This window comes from Entelurus aequoreus, linkage group LG06, assembly GCF_033978785.1.
Source record: "Entelurus aequoreus isolate RoL-2023_Sb linkage group LG06, RoL_Eaeq_v1.1, whole genome shotgun sequence".
Lineage (NCBI taxonomy): Eukaryota > Metazoa > Chordata > Actinopteri > Syngnathiformes > Syngnathidae > Entelurus > Entelurus aequoreus.
In genome coordinates, this window is record NC_084736.1 from 61,588,156 (window position 1) to 61,614,344 (window position 26,189).

Sequence of the window (26,189 nt, forward strand, 5' to 3'; positions counted from 1 at the left end):
CATTCACTCATCATGGGCTTGAATGTCTTGGTATGGTCGATCACCTGCTCTGTGCAGGGACCCGCGATCTTTTGGGGGCTCCAATTTGTGTGAAGAAGGCGCACATGCAAAATGTCAATTAATGAATAAAAGGGCGCTTCTAATAAAATTTTGCACAGTTTTATTCCAAGCTCAGACCTACATATATATATATATATATATATATATATATATATATATATATATATATATATATATATATATATATATATATATATATATATATATATATATATATATATATATATATATATATATATATACGTTAGCTCAGGAAAAAAGGATTCCCTGCTTTATTTTTTTTTACATATGTACCATAATCTCCTCTTCCTCCTATCCAGGAGATCTCAAAAAGCCGCTGCCTGACCAGGGCTCAGAAAATCTGCAGAGACTCCTCCCACCCCCACCAAGGACTGTTTTCACTGCTGGACTCTAGAAAGAGGTTCCGCAGCCTCCGTAGCATAACCTCCAGGTTCTGTAACAGCTTCTTCCCTCAGGCCGTAACACTCTTGAACGCATCATAATAATCCCCTCAACTCCCCCCAAAAATGGATTAACTCGCTGGAATATAAAGACAATATAACATACATCCATAAACGTGGATGCATATGCAAAAGTGCAATATATTTATCTGTACAGTAATCTATTTATTTATATCTGCACCTTATTGCTTTTTCATCCCGCACTACCATGAGCTAATGCAACAATAGACGGAATAGAAATTGAAAGAGTAAACGAAACCAAATTTCTAGGTATAATGATTGATGATAAATTGAACTGGAAATCTCACGTAAAAAATATACAACATAAAGTTGCAAGAAACACGTCAATAATGAATAAAGCAAAACATGTTCTAGACCAAAAATCCCTTCATATTCTCTACTGCTCACTAGTGTTACCATATCTGAGCTACTGTGTAGAAATATGGGGAAATAATTACAAAAGTACACTTCATTCATTAACGGTGTTACAAAAAAGATCAGTTAGAATAATACATAATGTTGGATATAGAGAACATACAAACCCTTTATTTATTGAATCAAAAATACTGAAATTCCACGACATAGTGAATTTGCAAACAGCTAAAATTATGCACAAAGCAAACTATAACCTGCTACCCAAGAATATACAACAATTCTTCTCAAAAAAAGAGGAGAAATATAATCTTAGAGAAAAACGTAATTTAAAACATTTGTTTGCACGTACAACACTTAAGACCTTCAGTATATCAGTATGTGGAATTAAATTATGGAATGGATTAAGCAAAGCAATCAAACAATGTACTAATATGATACACTTCAAGAAACTCTTCAAACTTAAAGTGTTTACAAAGTACAAAGAAGAAGAACCATGACAAACATTCTCAATTTATTTCATCCATCCATTCATTCATTCTTAAAGTAATCTTACTTATCTCATCATATGAAATATGACTTACTTCACCAATTATTATTATTAAATTCTTACAATTATTTATTTATTTATTTTTATTGTGATTACTTATGGAGTTTATTGTGAAAAAAATTGTGAACAGGAAGTGAACAAAAAGTTTTGCAACTGTTATGTAAAGAAAAGGGGTAGGATTAAATAAGCTCTGCTTCTTCCTACTCCTTTTCGAACATGTTGAAAAGAAACTGGAAATTGTGATGTATCATGTTGTATGCTTGCATGTTCGAAATAAACTCAAACTCAAACTCAAACTCAAACTCAAACAACATTTTGTTTTTATCTGTACTGTAAAGTTCAAATTTGAATGACAATAAAAAGGAAGTCTAAATCTAATCTACAAAGATATAAATAATTGCTATTGTGACATCTAGTGGACACATTTAGAACAGCAGTTTCTTTCATTCAAAAATTTCCGCTCATTTTTATACTTCGCAAACTCGTCCCGCGGGCCGGATAAAACCTGGCTCATACGTTTGACACCCCCGCTCTATATTCACTTTTTCTACATTTTGTTATGTTGCAGCCTTATTCCAAATTGGAATTAATAATTTTTGTGTCCCTTAGAGAGTTCTGCTGCACACAATACCCCATAATGCCAATGTGGAAACAGTTTTTCTTTATTCAGATGCATCTCTTTTCAATTGATTGATTGATTGAGACTTTTATTAGTAGGTTGCACAGTGAAGTACATATTCCGTACAATTGACCACTAAATGGTCAAGTTTTTCAACTTGTTTAAGTCGGGGTCCACTTGAGAGACGCTGCAAAGAGAAAAGGACAAAACTGCCCAAAGATACACGTGCCAAGTTTGTGGCATCATATTCAAAAATACCTAAGGCTGTAATTGCTGCCAAAGGTGCATCGGCAAAGTATTGAGAAAAAGGCTTTGAATACTTACGTACATGAGATTTCTTAGCTTATTATTTTTAGCCCCTGAAAATGTTCGTCATTATTGGGTATTTTGTAGAGGTCTCCGATAATGGCTTTTTTGCCGATATTCGATATTCCGATATTGTCCAACTCTTAAGAACCGATTCCGATATCAACCGATACCGATATATACAGTCGTGGAATTAACACATTATTATGCCTAATTTTGTTGTGATGCCCCGCTGGATGCATTAAACAATGTAACAAGGTTTTCCAAAATAAATCAACTCAAGTTATGGAAAAGAATGCCAACATGGCACTGCCATATTTATTATTGAAGCCACAAAGTGCATTATTTTTTTTAACATGCCTCAAAACAGCAGCTTGGAATTTGGGACATGCTCTCCCTGAGAGAGCATGAGGAGGTTGAGGTGGGCGGGTTTGGGGGGGGGCGGGATTCCAGGGGTAGGGGGAAGCGTCCCGGAAGAGTTAGTGCTGCAAGGGGTTCTGGGTATTTGTGCTGTTGTGTTTATGTTGTGTTACGGTGCGGATGTTCTCCCGAAATGTGTTTGTTATTCTTGTTTGGTGTGGGTTCACAGTGTGGCGCATATTTGTAACAGTGTTAAAGTTGTTTATATGGTCACCCTCAGTGTGACCTGTATGGCTGTTGATCAAGTATGCCTTGCATTCACTTATGTGTGTGAAAAGCCGTAGATATTATGTGTTTGGGCCGGCACACAAAGGCAGTGCCTTTAAGGTTTATTGGCGCTCTGTACTTCTACCTACGTCCGTGTACCACTCCGTACAGCGGCGTTTTAAAAAGACATAAATGTACTTTTTGAAACCGATACCGTTTTAAAGCATTTATCGGCCGATAATATCCGCAGTCGGATATTATCGGACATCTCTAGTATTTTGTGTAGAATTTTGAAGACAAAAATGTATGTATTACATCTTGGAAAAAGGCTGTAAGATAACAAAAATGTGGAAAAAGTGAAGCGCTGTGAATACTTTCCGGATGCACTGTAAGTCTGGACTAAACAGCACAACTGAAACACATCAATCGGCATCTGCAGCGTCTCAATATTTTCATGGATAAATGTCTGTTGCTTGGCGTTTGTGCCGCATGTGTGATGCAGTAGAGCATGTTTTTAATGGTGTGTTTCTCTGATTTCGTTGTCCACTTCTTCTCCTTTGCACTAACTTTTTCAGTTCCGGTAGTAGGAAGGTAGGATTGTGTCAATCTCTAAGTGGTTTCTTGTTTAAACAAAGCAGAAATAGCAACGTGTAGAACATATTAACTCTTTAATGCTTGAACAGAACAACCCTGTGATAAATACTATCAATCAAAGTTTATTTATATAGCCCTTAATCACAAGTGTCTCAAAGGGCTGCACAAGCCACAACGACATCCTCGGCTCAGATCCTGCATCAGGGCAAGGAAAAACTCAACCCAATGAGCGACCGGTGCAGTGGACGTCGAGTGGATCTAGTTAATAAATACTAGTAAATACTACCACTTGGGGTCGTGACGAAAGTTACTTGTAAAAGGAAGTACCACTGTATTTGAACCTGTTTGTTTTATTTTTACACTGTTGGTGTTTGATGATTGATCAATTATACTAAGGTCAACCGTGTGCACCCAATTCTTGTTTTTATAAATCATTGGGAAATGAATGGTTCAAATGAATCATTAAGGACCCGAAATGCATCTGACATGTATTCCCATGACTGAAACTGTAAATGTACAAATGTATGCGATTTATAGTCCATAATAAAATCCCATGTACACTTTTGTAGCAGTCTTGATTCAACCTGAAAGCATACATTGTACATTTAGACTTAGACTCAGACAAACTTTATTGATGCACAAGAGAAATTGTTACACACAGTAGCTCAGTTACAAACGATGGAAAGGGTAAGAATGGAAAGAATAATGCAGGTGTAAAGTAGACTAAACATGTACCATAGTAGCAATATAAAATATAACATATATGTAATATTTACATATTATATATACAGTATATAATATTGTGGAGGTTGCCCATCCAGTGGGTTCTTCGGACCACTAAGCATCGACATGAGAGTCCAGTTCAGAGTCACAATGACGTTTTATTTTTCAAATACAGTCTTTTTGTGGCTTTTTAGCGATTGTCTTTTTCTCTCGCTCTCGCTCTCGCTCCGACTCTCCTCCAGCTCCAACTCCCACTCCAACCACTCTCTCCTCCCGGCTGCTGCCTTTTAACAGAGCGACTGGTGAGTAGATAACCAGGCCCAGGTGAGCCGTCTATGCACCTGTCGCTGATTTCGAAGCCGGTCCTGGCACACCCGGCTTCGCTGCAGGCCCGCAGGCCACGCCCCCCTCCACAAATATATACTGATATATTATATTATTATATTATATTGTATTTGTATATAATATATACAATATATAACAAATCCCAATTACCATGTACAATATTACAATATACTGTATGTAACAGCTGCAGCAACAACAAAAAAAGGGGCAGCATAAAATAAGAGTAGAAAATATACATTATAAACAAATAGAGGTAGCTAAATAAAATGCAGTGCATCGAGTTGAATTTAACAAATATATTTTTTTTTTAGATTCCTGGTTCATATATGACTTCTCATCTTCCATTAGGCCCAGTGCAATTATTTTCCGCATGGCGATAAACAGGCTAAACATTAGCTGTAAGTCTCATGACCTCAACCTGCTGAATATATAAAGAGGCAGACCTCACAGCCACAGCTGGTGTTCCAAACAGCACTTAGCATTCAGCTCAATCGAGGCTGCTTGGCTCCGAACAACAAAGACCAGAGGGAACGTTCTCTTCTGGCACAAATGTGAGTACCAACTGTTTCTTTTTTTTTTTTTTTTTTTTTAAATCACATGAGCCCACTTTTTTTGTATTTTTGCCATCATGTTGCTCCATTTGTGTTATGCAAGAACAGCTAAAGAGATTAAAGTCACACTACTTTCCATTGTGACTGTAAAAACTTTGTTCATTAATACTGAACTGTGAAAGGAGCAATTATTCACTCTGTTTTGAACTTTTTGAAGCAGATACTGTTAGCGTGGGTCCAATACCACTATTATTGTTATATAGCTGTATTCGGAAAAACTGACCCATACTTTCAAAAAGTTTGAAAAAAGAAAGAAAGTATGAATACAAATTTGGGGTGGGTTCAAATTCAGAGTCATCTGTTCAAACAGATAACAATTAGGCTGTTACCAGAAATTATCTTCACATGGACACTTCCTCAAATACCGCGTCTCGCTTATATCATACCTACAGTCGTGGTCAAAAGTTTTCATACACTCAATTGTGGCCAAACAGCTCCATTTTTGTTCCACCTGACATCACATGTGTCACGACTTGGACTATGGTGCAGTTTCCTGCGTGGATTGTTTTCCCGAGATGCATAAGAATTGGACCGGACATGGCGTGAAGGTAAATACATGATTTAATGATTACTCTCAAAAGTGTAAACAAAAGGCGCGCACAAAACTGGCTAAAGAACAAAAACTACACTTAACGTAGACTATGGGCAAGAAACAAAAGACTCGCTAAACGTGACATGAATAAACAAAAACTTACTTGGAAAAGCATGGAACGAGCATGGAACTATGGCATGGAATGAGCATATTTAGAGTGATGACGCCCGGCCGACTACCTGGCAATTACAGGATTAAATAGTCATGTGATGATTGAAAACAGGTGCATGAGTCCAACACGTGAGACAGGTGAAACTAATGGTCGTCATGGTGACAAAACAAACAAGGATGCGTAAAAAACAGGAACTATGGAGTTTTAACCAAACAGAACATAACTAAACTAGACATGATCACAAGACATGACAACATGGACTAAGATAAGACCTTTTGGAGGAAAGTTCTGTGGTCAGAAGAAACCAAAATTGAGCTGTTTGGCCACAATACCCAGCAATATGTTTGGAGGAGAAATGGTGAGGCCTTTAATCCCAGGAACACCATCCCTACCGTCAAGCATGGTGGTGGTAGTTTTATGCTCTAAGCCTGTTTTGCTGCCAATGGAACTGGTGCTTTACAGAGAGTAAATGGAATCAGAATCAGAATCAGAATCAGAATTGTTTTGTATTGCCATTGTTTGAGAACGGGTTCACAAACTAGGAATTTTTCTTGGTGCAATCGTGCAACATAAAACACCTAACCCAGAATAGGTAATAAAATGAGCTGTAACTGAGCTATCAGATCTTGTTATTGTTCATGTGCCTGATGGCCGAGGGGAAAAAACTGTTCAGGTGGCGGGAGGTGTGGGTCTGGATGGAGCGTAGTCTCCTGCCTGAGGGGAGAGGGGAGAATAGTTTGTGTCCAGGGTGAGAAGAGTCAGCTGTGATCCGACCCACACGCCTCCTGGTCCTGGAGGAAAACAGGTGCTTATCCTGGACTTGTGGACGGTGATGGAGGAGGTGTGGATGGACTCGATGATGGCTGAGTAAAACTGCCCCAGCATCTCGATCGGCACCTTAAGTTGTCTCAGCTGCCGCAGGAAGTACATCCTCTGCTGGGCCTTCTTGATGAGGGAGCTGATGGTCGGCTCCCACTTGAGGTCCTGGGTGATGGTGGTGCCCAAGAAACGGAAGGAGTCCACAATGGAGACGGGGGTGGGAGAGTCAATAAGTGAGGGAGGGATGGTGGGGCTGTGACTTTCCTGAAGTCCATGATCATACAAATGGGACAATGTAAAAGGAGGATTACCGTATTTTTCCGACTATAAGTCGCTCTGGAGTATAAGTCGCACCGGCCGAAAATGCATAATAAAGAAGGAAAAAAACATATATTAGTCGCACTGGAGTATAAGTCACATTTTTGGGGGAAATGTTTTTGATAAAACTAGAGATGTGATATGTAAATGCTTTAAAATGTAATATCGGAAAATATCGGTATCGTTTTTTTTATTATCGGTATCGATTCTATTTTTTTTGTTTTTTTATTTTTTATTAAATCAACATAAAAAACACAAGATACACTTACAATTAGTGCACCAACCCAAAAAAACTCTCTCCCCCATTTACACTCATTCACAATCATTCACACAAAAGGGTTGTTTCTTTCTGTTATTAATATTCTGGTTCCTACATTATATATCAATATAGATCAATACAGTCTGCAAGGGATACAGTCCGTAAGCACACATGATTGTGCGTGCTGCTGGTCCACTAATAGTACTAACCTTTAACAGTTAATTTTACTCATTTTCATTAATTAGTAGTTTCTTTGTAACTGTTTTTATATTGTTTTACTTTCTTTTTTATTCAAGAAAATGTTTTTAATTTATTTATCTTATTTTATTTTAATAATTTTTTAAAAAAGGACCTTATCTTCACCATACCTGGTTGTCCAAATTAGGCATAATAATGTGTTAATTCCACGACTGTATATATATCGATATCGGTTGATATCGGTATCAGTAATTAAAGAGTTGGACAATATCGGAATATCGGATATCGGCAAAAAGCCATTATCGGACATCCCTAGATAAAACCCAACACCAAAAATAGACATTTGAAAGGCAATTTAAAATAAATAAAGAATAGTGAACAACAGGCTGAATAAGTGTACGTTATATGACGCATAAATAACCAACTGAGAACGTGCCTGGTATGTTAACGTAACATATTATGGTAAGAGTCATTCAAATAACTATAACATATAGAACATGCTATACGTTTACCAAACAATCTGTCACTCCTAATCGCTAAATCCCATGAAATCTTATACGTCTAGTCTCTTACGTGAATGAGCTAAATAATATTATTTGATATTTTATGGAAATGTGTTAATAATTTCACACATAAGACAGACAGCAGACAGTAGCTTTATTTTGTCCATTCTTAACATGTACAAGACACATAAGAACTGAAATTACATTTTCGGCACAATCCCGCTAAGAGCAGACATACCTTACAGGGGGACAAGACGGGACCGCCAACGGATCATCCACTTACAGCGCTCCTTAAAAAGGTGGGAAAAAGGTGACATAGGGAAAGGGGGAAGAGTAAAAAAAATATCAGTTTGAGGCTGGACCCTCAGGAGTGGTCCAGACTGAGTCCGAGGAAAAAAACTCACATAGCATGGCACACATAAACATGGTACATGTAATCACAACAACTCGCAACAGAGGAGGGGAGAGTTGGGACCCTGGAGGCCGGCTGCCGCTATTAAAGCGCTACTCAGCCCCCACAACCCCGGAGGAATTAAGCAGTGGTGAAGGCGTTGTTTTGGGGAGGGGCGTGTGCGTGCATGTATGCCCAATTAACTTGGATGAGATGTTGGAATGTCTTTTATGGACTGAGGCCGATCTCAAAAGTTCGACCCAGGTGCTTTTTTAAAAAAAAGGAAGGTCAGAAGTGTCCATCTTTGAGGAGTCATTTTGATGTTTAGATTTGAGGACAGCTCAAGAAAAGAGGCTTCAAAAAAGTTCAGACAAAGACAAGGACAGAAGAAAGCAAGCAGGGAAGGAGGGAGCGGAGAAAAATGCGACCGCCCTCACCAAGAGGCAAGACAGAAAATTAATTTATTTAGTCGCTCCTGAGTATAAGTCGCACCCCCGGCCAAACTATGAAAAAAACTAAGACTTATAGTCCGAAAAATACGGTACCTCCAAATTCTTCAGGACAACTTACAATCATCAGCCCGGAGGTTGGGTCTTGGGCGCAGTTGGGTGTTACAACAGGACAATGACCCCAAACACACGTCAAAAGTGGTAAAGGAATGGCTAAATCAGGCTAGAATGAAGGTTTTAGAATGGCCTTCCCAAAGTCCTGACTTAAACGTGTGGACAATGCTGAAGAAACCAGAAAACCAACAAATTTAGCTCAACTGCACCAATTTTGTCAAGAGGAGTGGTCAAAAATTCAACCAGAAGCTTGTTGATGGCTACCAAAAGCACCTTATTGCAGTGAAACTTGCCAAGGGACATGTAACCAAATATTAACATTGCTGTATGTATATTTTTGACCCAGCAGATTTGGTCACATTTTCAGTAGACCCATAATAAATTCATAATAGAGCCAAACTTCATGAATGTTTTTTGTGACCAACAAGTATGTGCTCCAATCACTCTATCACAGAGTTGTAGAAATTATTACAAACTCAAGACAGCCATGACATTATGTTCTTTTGACCATGACTGTATAAAACTAATATGTCATGTAAATGGATTTATTTATTTATTTGTCTATACTTATAATAGATGATACATGTCAGAACTAGGATTTATGTCTCATCCAAAGGTCACATGGATTCATTGTTGAATAACTCATTCACTTCTATTTTTGCAGCACAGCTTTGCTGTGACGATGGATGTGGTTCTCTGCATGCTGATACTTCACAATGGGAAGCACCATGCACACCTAGATAGTGATGCATTTTGATTGCTTATTTGTATATCAGAGTATTTCCTACAACCATCTTAACTTGGTATAAAAAAAACTTTATTTAGAAGCTAGGGATGGACTTCACATTAGCCGCCCTCGCCGCAGGCAGCGCCACCGTGGCTCCGTCCTCTCAGTCGGACATGTCCGGCCACCTGTGGCTTTTGGTGCTGGGCTTCATCATCGCCTTCGTCCTGGCTTTCTCTGTGGGGGCCAACGACGTGGCCAACTCCTTTGGCACGGCGGTCGGCTCTGGAGTGGTCACCTTGCGGCAGGCCTGCATCCTGGCTACCATCTTCGAGACGGTGGGCTCGGTCCTGCTGGGGGCCAAAGTCAGCGAGACCATTCGAAAGGGCATCATCGACGTCCAAATGTACAACGGCTCTGAACATGTCCTGATGGCGGGATCGATAAGTGCAATGTTTGGTAAGTAATCAGCAGGTGTGGGTCAAAGCTAATATATGGCAAGTCTTAAGTAAGTCTCAAGTCTTTTATCCCCAAGTACAACTCAAATGTCAAGACAAGACAGATCGACTCAAGTCTGAAGTCAACTACAAACCCCAAAACCAGTGAAGTTGGCACGTTGTGTACATGGTTGTCAGGTTCAAACACTGATGACATCTATTAAACAGACAAGAAGCAAGGAATCATGCAGAGACAGAGTTCAATTTTGCTCAATTGAGGAGAGACGTTTTTTGGGCTGTACTCTAGTTACAGATCCAAACTACGCTCTAAAGTCCAGCCCACGTGCTTCCTCTATTTATTTGGGAGGTCCCTGTTACATCACTGAAGCTGTCGCTGAGGAAAGGGGGTAATCTCGACAGCACCAGTTAGATATATATATATATATGACTATTAGAGATGTCCGATAATATCGGCCTGCCGATATTATCGGCCGATAAATGCTTTAAAATGTAATATCGGAAATTATCTGTATCGTTTTTTAAATTTTTTTTAATGAAATCAACATAAAAAACACTAGATACACTTACAATTAGTCCACCAACCCAAAAAACCTCCCTCCCCAATTTACACTCATTCACACTCATTCACACTCATTCACACAAAAGGGTTATTTATTTCTGTTATTAATATTCTGGTTCCTACATTATATATCAATATATATCAACACAGTCTGCAAGGGATACAGTCCGTAAGCACACATGATTGTGCGTGCTGCTGGTCCACTAATAGTACTAACCTTTAACAGTTAATTTTACTCATTTTCATTAATTACTAGTTTCTATGTAACTGTTTTAAATTAAGTTTTACTTTCTTTTTTATTCAAGAAAATGTTTTTAATTTATTCATCTTATTTTATTATTATTTTTTTAAATGACCTTATCTTCACCATACCTGGTTGTCCAAATTAGGCATAATAATGTGTTAATTCCACGACTGTATATATCGATATCGGTTGATATCGGTATCGGTAATTAAGACTTGGACAATATCGGAATATCGGACATCGGCAAAAAAGCCATTATCGGACATCCCTAATGACTATTAATGAAATGTGAATGTGTTGATACTCGTGATATCGCCCTGTCTCTGCTCTGTCTGCGTCACGGCACTCGATGTTCCCTTGGCAGTCAGCAGGCCGATTTAGGGTCTGAAAACACTGATACGAGACGACTTGCTTTGCACAGATAGAAAAAGTACAACTTCAGCACAATTGATAATACCTATAGCAACGGCCCTTAAGCATAAGATTTGTGTGATAATATAAACATAACTATTCTAACAATGGTAAATAAAAACAGAATACAATTATTTGCAAATTCTTTTCAACTTATATTCGATAGAATACACTGCAAAGACAAGATATTTAACGTTCGAACTGGAAAACTTTGTTATTTTTTTGCAAATATTAGCTCATTTGGAATTTAATGCTTGCAACATGTTTCAACAAAAGCTGGCACAAGTGGCAAAAAAGACTGAGAAAGTACATCCCACAGGTGGACAGGCTAATTGGGAACAGGTGGGTGCCATGATTGGGTATAAAAGCAGCTTCCATGAAATGCCCAGTCATTCACAGACCATGCCCTTTTTTTTTTACAGGCTCTGCTGTGTGGCAGCTGTTTGCATCATTCCTGAGGCTCCCCATTTCTGGAACTCACTGTATTGTTGGCGCGACAATAGGTTTCTCCATGGTAGCCAGGGGTCCCCATGGGATCAAATGGGTTGAGCTTCTCCGCATAGGTGAGTATAATGTATACGGGGTTTTTACAGCACGCAAATTGAAAGTGTGACGTAAAACTCATGGTTATTATTGTCCGTTGCCGTCCAAAGTGGCATCCTGGTTCCTGTCGCCAGTGCTGTCTGGTATATTGTCAGGATTTCTCTTTTACTTTCTCCGCAAGTTCATTCTTAGGAAGGTAGGGCAACTCTTTTTAAGGGATTTAAGGGCTAATTGCTGATTGACCTGAATATAAGACAACCCCCTTTTTTTTACAATAGAATAATAGAAATACTAGTGGATTGCAACTCAAAATGATATCATAATTATCAACTGCTTAAGAGTTATTTGGTAGCTCTTGACCACCATTATCGGGAAATTGCCATCATCACTCCTCTCCGAACTTTTTGTCTGTGTTTCGGCCGCATCTCACCAAGTTACCTGTGTGTGTGAGTAGGGATGAGTACCGAATTCGCTACTTTTATTGGGATAGGAATTCCGTTAGTACAACCGGTTACTACGGTACCATATTTTGATATTGCCGAATGAACCGGTTCGAAACTTGGCGGGAAAAAAAGCACCAAAACAGAACTCAAAACAGACTCAGTGAAACGGCCTCTTGGTAATGTTACAATTTCCCATGTATGCCTGATAGAAGAAACTTGAACGTGAGGTAAGCCTCCAATTTCCCAAAATGGGCAAGATCGATGTTAATTTGCACATGCTCACTGATTAGCATTAGCGATTTTACATGGCAATTTGAACACTTTCAAAATTCGGTAATGAAAACTGCAACTATCAATCAATCAATCAATGTTTACTTATATAGCCCTAAATCACGAGTGTCTCAAAGGGCTGCACAAGCCACAACGACATCCTCGGCTCAGATCCCACATCAGGGCAAGGAAAAGCTCAACCCAATGGGACAATGAGAAACCTTGGAGAGGACCGCAGATGTGGGAACTAACACATTACAATCAAACAGCTGGTGTGTAATAAATACTTACAGGATAGACGCTTTGTAGGGCTCAACATAAGACTACACTGGCACAATTCAGCTTAATGGCTAAGACTACTTCCTACCTAGGTAATACACCGTAGTCTATACACTACTGCCGTCTAACGTCTTGGTATTGCAACTGCATGCAAAGTCTACTATATAATACTTGCAAATGAGACTCAAAAGTTGAAGAAAACAAGTTATAACAACTGGACTGGACTGATTGTATTATTAAACAATTAACATTGATTAACATACATAAAAGTACAGAAAAGTGGTACCGTTTATTACCTGTATCAACTAACAGGTACCATGTATTGGCACCATAGCGGTTCAAATGTGAAAGCTACACATCCCTATGTGTGAGTGACAGGAAAAAAAACTGTGACACACCTGAGTAAAAGTCATTGTTGGTCTATATCTATAATCTCTAGACCAGGGGTGGGCAATTAATTTTTACCTGGGGGCCGCATGAGCAACCTGAGCACTGCTGGAGGGCCACATCGACAATATTTCAATTAAATTTCGCTCAATATTATTTTTGATGTATACCGTAAGATAAATAATAATAATAATAATAATAATTAATAATAATAGTAATACTTCAACATAGTATGTGTAACAGCATTCCATGACTAATATAAATAAATTAACATTAATAATAAATGACAGTAAAATAAGCACACGTATGACTGAGGAGTCATAGTGTAACTTTGTGTGGTGTTTGAGTTGTCCGACTTTTTGTGTGGCCATAAACGCACCAGTGGTTGCGTGTTGGTGACAGATGACAAGTTGGTTTTGGCCTGGTTTGTACGGCAGAAAATTACTAGTTTTTCGAGATATAATTGTTTTACTCATGTTTTTGGTGTGGTTATGTCCGAATATAAACAGTTTTGCTCAATAAAGTGATCGATATAATTCCTGTCCTCGAAGCATCTCGATAGACGTTACAATAATTGAACGGTGTTCAATTGAACGGTGTTGACGAACACCGTTAGGGCCGCTTGTTGTCACTGTCACTCAAAGTTGCATTGCAAAATTCCATAGAATAAATATGTTTATTTTGTTTAGAATTCAGATGGGATTTGATTTGGTGCGCGGCATATATTTGCTGCGCGCAGCGGACGCTTGAGCAGTGCGCAATTGCGCAGGCGCACACCTTAGAGGGAACGTTGCTTGGCAGTCCATGTCTTGTTGGAAACACGCCATTCCTCATCAACTTTTTTCTTTTTAGCGTCTCGGGTGTAAACCGTGCATCACTTGTCGCTGCATGTGCACCTTCACACACGGACACACGCCCATAAATAATACTTTTCAAAATAAAAGCAGCACAGTTGTATTGCACGCACGACATAGATGTTTTTTCAACTTTATTTTGTAATTTGTGATTGCAGCTGTTCACATTCACTCACAATCACGCACACGCATACGTCCACACGGAAGTAATACAAATAACGATTTTCAAAACAAAAGCAGCACCGTTGTATTGCACACTCGACATAGATACTTTTTTAAATTTCTTTTGTAATTTATAATTAGCCTCACGTGGGCCGGACAGAATGCCCAGGTCTGCTCTAGACCCAGACTATAAGATTTTCTGACTTTTTGCTAGGAATTTTTTGTTGTATTCAGGTCAATATGGTAATTGTATTTTTTACATTTGATAAAATGCAACATTAAACTGTGTATAACCACTATTAAATGAGGTCTCACACCCAAGAGCATTACATTTGCATTCACGTATTACATTTGTTTGACCCTTTCGGCAGGCTGACCCGTTGCCCAACGGCCTCCGAGCTCTTCCAGTGTTCTACGCCATCGTTATGAGCATCAACCTGTTCTCCATTATGTTTACAGGAGCACCAAGTGAGTGATACTACACACCACACCCCAACCCAATGCCTTTTTTAAGTGTAAAGGGAGACACAAGGGAGATTAAAATGATTTTTTTTTACATTTAGATCAGTGATTCTCAGACTGTGGTATGCGGGCTCTATCTAGTGGTACACTTAAGAATCACAAAATTAAATATTCAAACACAGTGTTTCTGTTCAAACTGTGTGTAATTTAACATTTGGCAAAAATAATGATATACTAGTTTAAAAACAAAAACTCTGCCTTGTTTTTAATGAATACTTAGGCCTACTACATTACTGTATTTTAATGTTGGTCATTATGGTGGTACTTGGTTTTCTGAGTTGGTACTCTCTTTAAGAACAACTGATTTAGATGAATTTTGTTACTTGCTGTTTGTTATTAAGTAATTTGCGTGCTAATTTATGTTATTAAAATCAGAAATACATAAGAATCAACTCAACAAAAATGTATACAAGTCAATTTCTCTATTCATCAAGTATACCTCCTCTCGATAATATTTTTAATATTGTATATATCGCATTTTTCGGACCAAAGGGCGCACCAGATTATAAAATTTAATGCCGATAAGCGGGTCTGTTCAGGTCTATTTTCACACAAAAGGCGCACCAGAATATAAGGCGCATCAAAGGGGTCATATTATGATTTTTTTTTTTTTTACATTCCAAAACACTTCCTTGTGGTCTACACCAGTGGTCCCCAACCGCCGGGCCGCGGCCCGGTACCGGTCCGTGGATCGATTGGTACCGGGCCACACAAGAAATTTAAAAAAAAAAAAAAAATTTACAAATTTTTTTTTTTTTTTTTTTTTTTTTTTTTCATTAAATCAACATAAAAAAAACAAGATACACCTCCCTCCCCCATTTACACTCATTCGCACAAAAGGGTTGTTTCTTTCTGTTATTAATATTTCTGGTTCCTACATTATATATCAATATAGATCAATACAATCTGCAGGGATACAGTCCGTAAGTCCCCTTGACCGGTCCACAGTTACAAAAAGGTTGGGGACCACTGATCTACACAACATGTAATGGTGGTTCTTTGATCGAAATGTTTTACAGACTATGTCATTATACCATTATTTACTTTATACTTTTTACAATTTTTGTACACTGCTGCTGGAATTTAAATTTTCCTGAGGGAACTCTCCTGAAGGAATCAATAAAGTACTATCTATCTATCTATCTATCTATCTATCTATCTATCTATCTATCTATCTATCTATCTATCTATCTATCTATCTATCTATCTATCTATCTATCTATCTATCTATCTATCTATCTATCTATCTATCTATCCATCCAAGTCGCTTTCTGACTGTCTCTTCAGGATGCACCGTTACGTGGCTCCACTTCAATAGTGTCTTCTCTCCGTCATCTTTGTCGGACTGGTAGTTTTTAGTGGTTCCGTAGCGAGTTTACTGACAGATATAAGTTACAACTGTACACTACTTTATGATAGAAAAGGCAACAGTGGAGGATGAATGCCCCGCAACAACAGGATAGAGAAAAATAAGAAGCTTATTGACGATAGTGCGGGCTACAATGGTGGACGCGCACAAATTTTTGCGACTTATGCAGATCAAAAAATACACATCAGCAGGTTCCAATAGGTAAAAAGTTGGTTTTGCATTATATTGCGAAACAAAACGCCAAATAATATGTCTCCTAATAGGTGGCATTTCGAGGTCCTTGTACACACACACCATAATAATACTATTATGTTGAAGCACAGTACGTTGCTCCGACAATCCATCAAGCGGTACGGCTTTGTACCTTACCAAAGTCGTTTTACAGACTATGTCATTATACCATTATTTACTTTATACTTTTTACAATTTTTGTACACTGCTGCTGGAATTTAAATTTTCCTGAGGGAACTCTCCTGAAGGAATCAATAAAGTACTATCTATCTATCTATCTATCTATCTATCTATCTATCTATCTATCTATCTATCTATCTATCTATCTATCTATCTATCTATCTATCTATCTATCTATCTATCTATCTATCTATCTATCTATCTATCTATCTATCTATCTATCTATCTATCTATCTATCTATCTATCTATCTATCTATCTATCTATCTATCCATCCAAGTCGCTTTCTGACTGTCTCTTCAGGATGCACCGTTACGTGGCTCCACTTCAATAGTGTCTTCTCTCCGTCATCTTTGTCGGACTGGTAGTTTTTAGTGGTTCCGTAGCGAGTTTTTGACAGATTTTTGAGCGCCGTGTGTAATGTTCTATATTCTCAACGAAACATCAAAGTTTTGGTGTTGCTTGCTTACGGTTAGCTGCTAGCGTCACTCATTCAACAGGCGATAGTCAACCTGCACTGCACACGTATCTCTTATGTGTGACTGCCGTTTACTGGTCACACTTATCTTTACACCATCTACCAAATAAAATTGCTTCGAGGTGGGTAAGCACAAGCAGAATTAATAATACACACACTCACACTTTGCTGCATGTTTTTGGACAATGCATCAAGGAACCAAAAACCAGGGATAAAAAACATGCAAACACCACAAAGAAATGAATGATTCCCAGAACCACCATTTATGCTTTGGAATAGACATTGGATAATATTATTTGTGAGTATTTGGAGGAAAGATTGACTGATTATGTGTGTTTCTTTGTGCACAGTGTTGGGTTTTGACAGAGTTCCATGGTGGGGTACAGTGTGCATCTCGCTGGGCTGTGGGGTCATCACACAGTTGGTTGTCTGGTTTGTTGTCTGTCCGCGCCTTAGGAAGAAAATCAAACGTGAGTGTATATTTTCTTTTCAAAACAAACGACCATGTTTTTGTTTTTTTTACATCTGTGAGTTTGCAGACATTCAACTGCTGACCTCTTGTGTTGTTCTTGAGAAGAAGAAACAGGCGCTGCTCCTTGTGAAACTCCTCTGATGGAAAAAAACACTGAAGCCAATGGTAAAGCAGTAAATGTGCCGATACCCACTCAACCTCGGAGCGCCCCGGAAAGCAGTCAGAATGTTGCTTTCAATCTCGGAGGCTCGGAGGAGGCCGACTTAGACAAGGAGACCAAAGACCTGGATCTTAGTAATGGTGAGAAAAGACAAAATCATCATCATCTTGTACAGTGGTACTTTTATTTTCATGGGGATGCAACGACTAACTGGTTTTACTATGACCTGGGATCAAAAACGTCACAGTTATTTAATCGCAAAGGCGACTATACGCCGTGTGTTTCAGTCCCCCTCACTCCCTATAGACCACAGGTGTCAAACTCAAGGTCCGGGAAATAATATGTATCAATAAATCGAACTAAATGTATTCTTTCTTTCTATTTTGGGAGACGAAATATATATGTACTCCATGTAATCGCAAGTTATGTTAACTTAATATTGTCTAGTTATGCAAAAATATATTATCAAACATTCCAACCATTTTTTAAATAGAAATAAATTCTACTGATTAGCATTAGCAATTTTACATGGCAATTTCAACTTCAGTTCTAAATTCATTCATGAAAACTACGACTAAGATGCACGTTACAATTAAACAACTAGTGTGTATTAAATAGAATATTTACAATATAAACACTTTTAATGGTTCAACAAATAACTAGATTCTGCTTAATGGCAAAGACTACTCCCTGACAAGGCAACACACCATGGTCTATACCAGGGGTCCCCAAACTACGGCCTGCGGGCCGGATCCGGCCTGCCAGCGTCCAAAATCAGGCCCGCATGAAGTCCCAAGTATTAAAAAAAATGAATAAATAAAAATATATATGTATATTTCTTATTTATTTTTTTCTGTCTTTTCTTATCTACTTTGTACTTGCTACTCACGGTGTCTCGTAGCCGCTCAGGCAAATCATATTGTCTAAAAATGCATTCTCTCATCGATAACGTGACATCATCGCGCGCGCGGAAAGTGCGCTATATATATCTAATATATATATATATATATATATATATATATATATATATATATATATATATATATATATATTAGATATATATACAGCCCGGCCCCCGGCCAAATTGTTTTAACCCAATGCAGCCCCCGAGTCAAAAAGTTTGGGGACCCCTGGTCTATACACTACTGCCATCTAACGTCTTGGAATTGTAACTGCATGCAAGGTCTTCTTTATAATACTTGCAAATCAGAATCTAAATCAGAATCAGAAATACTTTAATAATCCCCGAGGGGAAATTAAGAATTTCAGCACAATCCCATTCAAGAGCAAATAAACATTACAGGGAGACAGAACAGGATCACTGACAGGTCTGCCAACTTCTGGCGGCCCTTACTAAAAAGGTGAGAAACAGGTAAACGCTGGGGGAGGGTTGAGAAAAAAAAATTCAGTCTAAGCCTGGGCCCCTGGAGAGGGGGTCCAGACTGAGGCTAAGGGGGAAAAAAACCTCATAGCCATAGCCCACATAAACATGTGTGTAAGAGGGAAACATCAAAGAACACAAAGGACATTAAAGACACTAAAAGAGCAGAGCAGATGCAACCAGCCACTTCTACACACAGCCACAAAAGTAAAACAACAACAACAAAAATATTAATAATTATCCCCCGAGTGGCCTCTGCGATGTCCCACGCCATCTTAGTACATGAACCGAAGTACATGTCAAACTACTTCCAGAACGTAAATGACCACCATAACCACAACACCAGGGGGAGCTCCACATCCCACCCCCGGATTGTAAATAATTCAATGTATATACTCTGATTATTAACTTGTATGATGACTGTATTATGCTGATAGTATATAGTTGTACCATGAATTGATTAACGTGGACCCTGACTTGAACAAGTTGAAAAACTTATTCAGGTGTTACCATTTAGTGGTCAATTGTACGGAATATGTACTGTACTGTGCAATCTACTAATAAAAGTTTCAATCAATCAATCAATCGTCTGCTGGGGTGGGGGGAGCATGGCCAGAGAATGGAGCAGACCCAACAAAGCAACCAAGAGAACCGACTCTACCCTCGGCCGCCCACTAACTCTCGGTCAGTGTCCAGTCCGCATGGATGAGCGAGGATGCATCGAAGGAGACCGAGGTGTCCGATACCTGCTCATTCAGCCAGGACACTATGAAGCTTGTCCGTCCCGGCGCTCAGCACCAGCTCCGCAGCCCTGTCTCTTCATCCGCATCTCCTCCTGTCTCTCCAAACGGACTCTGGTGTAGCAGAGATCCAGCAGCTGGTCTACGGGGCCAACAGGCTCCCGGGAGGCAGATCCAGAAGTTCACAAAAAAGCACAGCAGAAGTCACGAAAGTGCCACCCCTTGTCACACAGTCCCAAAGGGTCCTGAACCAAGAGGCAAAAAAACCCACATGAAAACAAGAGGGAAACATCAGGAACACAAAAGGATGACAGAAGAGCCCAGAGCTCCTGCCAACAGCAGCCACTACACTCTTGGAAAAAAATGAGTAAGAAATCAAAATGATACAACTGGACAGCATAGTCATCATGACCAGCTCACTTTTAAATGATAAATGAAAAAAGGTTTCACTATTAAACAAATAAACATTTGTTAACACATGAGCACACACAAAAGTACCAAAAATTGGTACGGGAATTGGTAGTGTATGGGTTCAAATGTGATACGTATACATCCCCAATTAGAAATAAAAATCACTTCAGTCAACTTGAAGAAAGTTGACCTGTGCACTGCAAAAACTGAAATCTAAGAAAGATTGAATATCTCAAATAAGGGTGATATTTGCTTATTTTCTGTCTGATAAGATAATTCTTCTCACTAAGCAGATTTTATGTTAGAGTGTTTTACTTGTTTTAAGTGTTTTGGTCCTAAATGATCTCAGTAAGATATTACAGCTTGTAGCTGAGATTGTATGACCTATATTGAGTAAAACATGCTTGAAACTAGAATATCAACTGTTGCAAAGCTGTGTCATCAACACTCACAAGTATAAAACTGCTTTTTTAAAGTAATAATTTCTTATTTCAAGCATGAAAAAAAATTATTAAAACAACTGTTTTATTTTCAATGAAACAATAGAAAATACGTACTCATATAGTTGGCACAGTACAGTAAACGGAAAGTTGATATTTACACATTTAACATGTGACATTTCAAACAATTTTGAACAGAAAGAGTTCATGCACATTCAGATAAATTCTTAAAAATTACAATTAAAAAAATTTTGGCCGGGGGCCGGGCTGTATATATGCGCACTAATTGACTGAAAGAGCACGCACTTGTCGCGATGATGTCATGTTATCTATGGAAAAATGCATTTTTAGACCATATGATTTGCCTGAGCGGCTATTAGACCCCGATAGTAACAAGCGGTTGCCTTGTTGCCTTCCATTAAGAAAAATAAATTAGTTTTTAGTATAAGTTTGCTGGTTTCAAGAAATGTAATGCCGAGTGCATATCATTATGTCAAGCTAATGGCACTAGCATTTACTTAATTTTAGAATATTTTTCAACATTTTGAGCAAACAGGTCTGTTTTTTTTTTCTACCAAGAAAAGTGCACTTGTTATTAGTGAGAATATACTTCTTTTAAGGTATTTTTGGGTTCATGAGGTTAGCTAATTTTACTTGTTTTGGAAAGTCTTGACAAGCCACATTTTCTTGTTCTATTGGCAGATAATTTTGCTTAGTTCAAATAAAATACCCCTAATTTTTGTATTTTTTTCCCTTGTTTTTGAACACTGACTTTTTGCGGTGTGCTGATTTGTTTTCACAGGACTGAATGGTCCAATGATGATCACGGACCCTAACAGTGGTCGGTCGCACGCAATCCACAAAGACTCGGGTCTCTACAAAGACCTGCTTCACAAGCTCCACGTAGCCAAAGTCGGGGACTGCATTGGTGACAGTGACACAGAGGAGCGGCCCATTCGCCGGAACAACAGCTACACCTCCTACACCATGGCCCTCTACGGCATCCAGGGAGAGCCCAAGGGCCTGCAGGACGACTGGAAGAGGAGGTCCCGGGTGGACAGCTACAGCAGCTACAGCTCGGCCTTGACCAGAGGAAGTTCTATCAAGGATGCGAGTGTGACGCAGGAGGCTACTTGGGAGCATCCTCCAGAGGAAGATGAGCTCGATCAGCCTGCCGTCTCATCGCTTTTTCAGTTCCTGCAGATACTAACAGCATGCTTCGGCTCTTTTGCTCATGGTGGGAATGATGTCAGGTAAGATGTTGACACAGTAAACATGGAAATATTGGAGCAATATTAATGGTGCTCAGTGTTTTAACACTTATAAAGTGTCTCATGGGGTCCACTCTACAAAGTGTCATTTTAATGCTGTTGTAAAGTATAGTACAGTGGTTCTTAACCTGGGTTCGGTCGAACCCTAGGGGTTCGGTGAGTCGGCCTCAGGGGTTCGGCGGAGGTCAAGACACACCCGACTCATCGTGTAAATAAAAACTTCTCCCTATCGGCGTATTACGGATACGGCAACAGCAGAAGTCAGACTGATTTGCAGGTGTGTAATTTGTTGTGAGTTTATGCACTGTGTTGGTTTTGTTCTTTGAACAAGGTGATGTTCATGCACGGTTCATTTTGTGCACCAGTAATAAAACATGGTAACACTTTAGTATGGGGAACATATTCACCATTAATTAGTTGCTTATTAACATGTAAATTAGTAACATATTTGCTCTTAACTAGTCATTATTAAGTACTTATTAATGCCTTATTCGGCATGGCCTTATTATACACTGCAAAAACTGAAATCTAAGTAAGATGAAATACCTCAAATAAGGGTGATATTTGCTTATTTCTGTCTGATAAGATAATTCTTCTCACTAAGCAGATTTTATGTTAGAGTGTTTTACTTGTTTTAAGGGTTTTGGTCCTAAATGATCTCAGTAAGATATTACAGCTTGTTGCTGAGATGTTATGACCTATATTGAGTAAAACATGCTTGAAACTAGAATATCAACTGTTGCAAAGCTGTGTCATCAACACTCACAAGTATAAAACTACTTTTTTAAAGTAATAATTTCTTATTTCAAGCAAGAAAAAAAAAATCATGACTTTGACACAATTGTGTCTGATATTAAAACAGATGACAGCCAAATGGACTTTGCTGTTTTATTTTCAATGAAACAAGAGAAAATACGTACTTATATAGTAGTACAGTTGTTATTAGTGAGAATATACTTATTTTAAGGTATTTTTGGGTTTACTTGTTTTGGAAAGTCTTGACAAGCCAAATTTTCTTGTTCTATTGGCAGATAATTTTGCTTAGTTCAAATAAATACCCCTAATTTTTGTAATTTTTTTTCTTGTTTTTGAACACTGACTTTTTGCAGTGGAACCCTAACCCTGGCCCTAACCCTCTAACCCTAACCCTAACCAAATAACTGTAAATTAAGTCTTTGTTACTTAGAATATGTTCCCCATACTAAAGTGTTACCAAAAACATATAACTTTGTCTTAAATTTGAAAAAAAAAAACATTTTATTTTTCACTAAAGAAGGGTTCAGTGTATGCGCATATGAAACTGGTGGGGTTCGGTACCTCCAACAAGGTTAAGAACCACTGGTATAGTAATTACTGCAATTGGCTAGTTTAAAGTTTGAGATATTAATTATATCATGTATCATTTATTAATTCTTATAGTGGGATTTAGAAATACTAAAAGGAGTTGCAAAATCAACACTATAAAAGTGTAAATATTACAGGTGTCCCAATACGACTTTCACTTCCGATACGATACCGATATTAAAGCCTTGCGTCTTGGCCGATACCAATAGTAATCAGATACAATATTAGTATGTATAGTACATACTTTTATTATCTCGTAGTGTGTAAAGTTACAAAAGGTTTTATCAAGAGAACAATAGTGTATGGAAAAACACTAAACTTAAGGCACGAAAGTACATACCGTATTTTTTGGAGTATAAGTCGCTCCGGAGTATAAGTCGCACCGGCCGAAAATGCATAATAAAAAAGGAAAAAAACATATATAAGTCGCACTGGAGTATAAGTCGCATTTTTTGGGGAAATTTATTTGATAAAACCCAACACCAAGAATAGATATTTGAAAGGCAATTTAAAATAAATAAAGAATAGTGAACAACAGGCTGAATAAGTGTACGTTATATGACGCATAAATAACCAACTGAGAACGTGCCTGGTATGTTAACGTAACATATTATGGTAAGAGTCATTCAAATAATCAATCAATCAATCAATCAATGTTTATTTATATAGCCCTAAATCACAAGTGTCTCAAAGGGCTGCTATAATATATAGAACATGCTATACGTTTACCAAACAATCTGTCACTCCTAATCGCTAAATCCCATGAAATCTTATACGTCTAGTCTCTTACGTGAATGAGCTAAATAATATTATTTGATATTTTACGGTAATGTGTTAATAATTTCACACATAAGTCGCTTATATATATATATATATATATATATATATATATATATATATATATATATATATATATATATATATATATATATATATATATGTATATATATATATATATATTTTACATGTGTATTATTGTATTATTTGTATTTTCTCCCCTAGCAATGCCATCGGTCCACTTGTGGCACTGTGGCTTCTATACGAGAGTGGTTCTGTGGATTCCAATACACCGACACCAATCTGGCTACTGCTTTATGGCAGTGTAGGCATTTGCACGGGGCTCTGGGTGTGGGGTCGCAGGGTCATCCAGACCATGGGAAAAGACCTCACTCCCATTACACCATCTAGGTATGACACACACAAAAAATCACTTCTCTCATAATGTGACACTTTTAAAGCACGATGGCATATTTTGTTCCATTTTAGTGGCTTCAGCATCGAGTTAGCCTCCGCCCTCACAGTTGTTGTGGCGTCCAATGTTGGTCTTCCGGTCAGCACAACACACTGCAAGGTACTGGAATTACTCAATATGGCAATTAAATGTGGGCTCAGTTATAAACTCTCTTATCACATGGACGCAGGTCGGATCCGTAGTCGCTGTGGGATGGCTGCGCTCAAGGAAATCGGTGGACTGGCATCTGTTCAGGAACATATTTATTGCTTGGTTCGTCACTGTTCCTATCTCAGGCCTTATCAGTGCCGCCATCATGGCTCTCTTTGTGTATGTTATTCTGTGAGTACAATCGATGCTGGACCACCAGCACTCTTTGTTGATGAGAAAATTGTTGTAGTATGTTGATAACGTCTCTACTGTAATGTTCGTTATGCTCAATACCAAGCAGAATCATCAAGAATTCTGAAGAAGACTGTCATACCTTATAATATAATTTTGTATAGATGGAACTGTATAAAATTATCAAATAAATATACTTAATACATGTGTTGAATTGTTATCCAATTCTATTAATTCTTCTTCTCATACTAAATGTCATGAAGAGGGCTTAGAGTGTATACTTTAGTGTATATACACACACACATATATATATATATATATATATATATATATATATATATATATATATATATATATATATATATATATATATATATATATATATATATATATATATATATACATATACGTTAGGTCATGAAAAAACACAGGGGCTATTTCATTCCTACAAGCATGTTTCGCGGGTTTCTCTGCTCTTCAGGGGATTTTACATATATATACATACATATATTAAAGTTAAAGTACCACTGATAGTCACACACACACTAGATGTGGCGAAATCTTTCTCTGCATTTGACCCATCACCCTTGATCACCCCCTGGGAGGTGAGGGGAGCAGCGAGCAGCGGCGGTGGCCGCGCCCGGGAATCATTTTTTGGTGATTTAACCCCCAATTGCTGAGTGCCAAGCAGGGAGGTAATGGGTCCCATTTTTATAGTCTTTGGTATGACTCGGCCGGGGTTTGAACTCACGACCTACCGATCCCAGGACGGACACTCTATATATATATATATATATATATATATATATATATATATATATATATATATATATATATATATATATATATATATATATATATATATATATATATATATATATATATATATATATATATATATATATATATATATATATATATACACACATATATATACAACAGTATATTCTCCTCACTCTATGCTGACTTTAATAGATTAATGAAGAGATGCTTAAAATGTGGCCATGGCCTGTTTTTTTTTTATTGGCTTGAATAAAGTGTATTAATTAAATAATTAAAATGTATATTTAATTTTTATTAATTTATAATTATTTTTAACAAAAATAAAGGTAAAATAAAATGTGCTATGGTTTAGAATGACACACAAAATATAACATTTGGGATTCAAAGCGATTGGTCACGCGACTTCCGCCTCTGAGTGTAGTTTTTCAAATGACCACTAGGTGATGCTGCTGTAGCAATAAACCGACATCCAGTTTTT

The 26,189-nt window shown here is 37.9% G+C and overlaps 1 protein-coding gene across 1 annotated transcript; it reads left to right on the forward strand.

Moving 5' to 3' along the window:
- Positions 1-5,164: 5,164 nt before the first annotated feature.
- slc20a1a (solute carrier family 20 member 1a) lies at positions 5,165-25,115 on the forward strand. Its single transcript, XM_062049594.1, has 11 exons — positions 5,165-5,208; positions 9,688-10,206; positions 11,842-11,982; positions 12,073-12,158; positions 14,729-14,825; positions 17,487-17,606; positions 17,714-17,908; positions 21,543-21,993; positions 24,358-24,543; positions 24,622-24,706; positions 24,777-25,115. The coding sequence occupies exons 2-11, from the start codon at positions 9,858-9,860 to the stop codon at positions 24,930-24,932; spliced, it is 1,866 nt and encodes a 621-aa protein (XP_061905578.1). The 5' UTR covers positions 5,165-5,208; positions 9,688-9,857; the 3' UTR covers positions 24,933-25,115.
- Positions 25,116-26,189: the final 1,074 nt, after the last annotated feature.

Excerpts from the sequence above, each read along its gene's own strand:
- slc20a1a (XM_062049594.1), top strand. The coding sequence starts at position 9,858 with ATGGACTTCACATTAGCCGCCCTCGCCGCAGGCAGCGCCACCGTGGCT. Across the intron at positions 17,607-17,713 it reads CCTTAGGAAGAAAATCAAAC|AAGAAACAGGCGCTGCTCCT; the intron begins GTGAGTGTATAT and ends GTTCTTGAGAAG. Across the intron at positions 24,707-24,776 it reads TCAGCACAACACACTGCAAG|GTCGGATCCGTAGTCGCTGT; the intron begins GTACTGGAATTA and ends ACATGGACGCAG.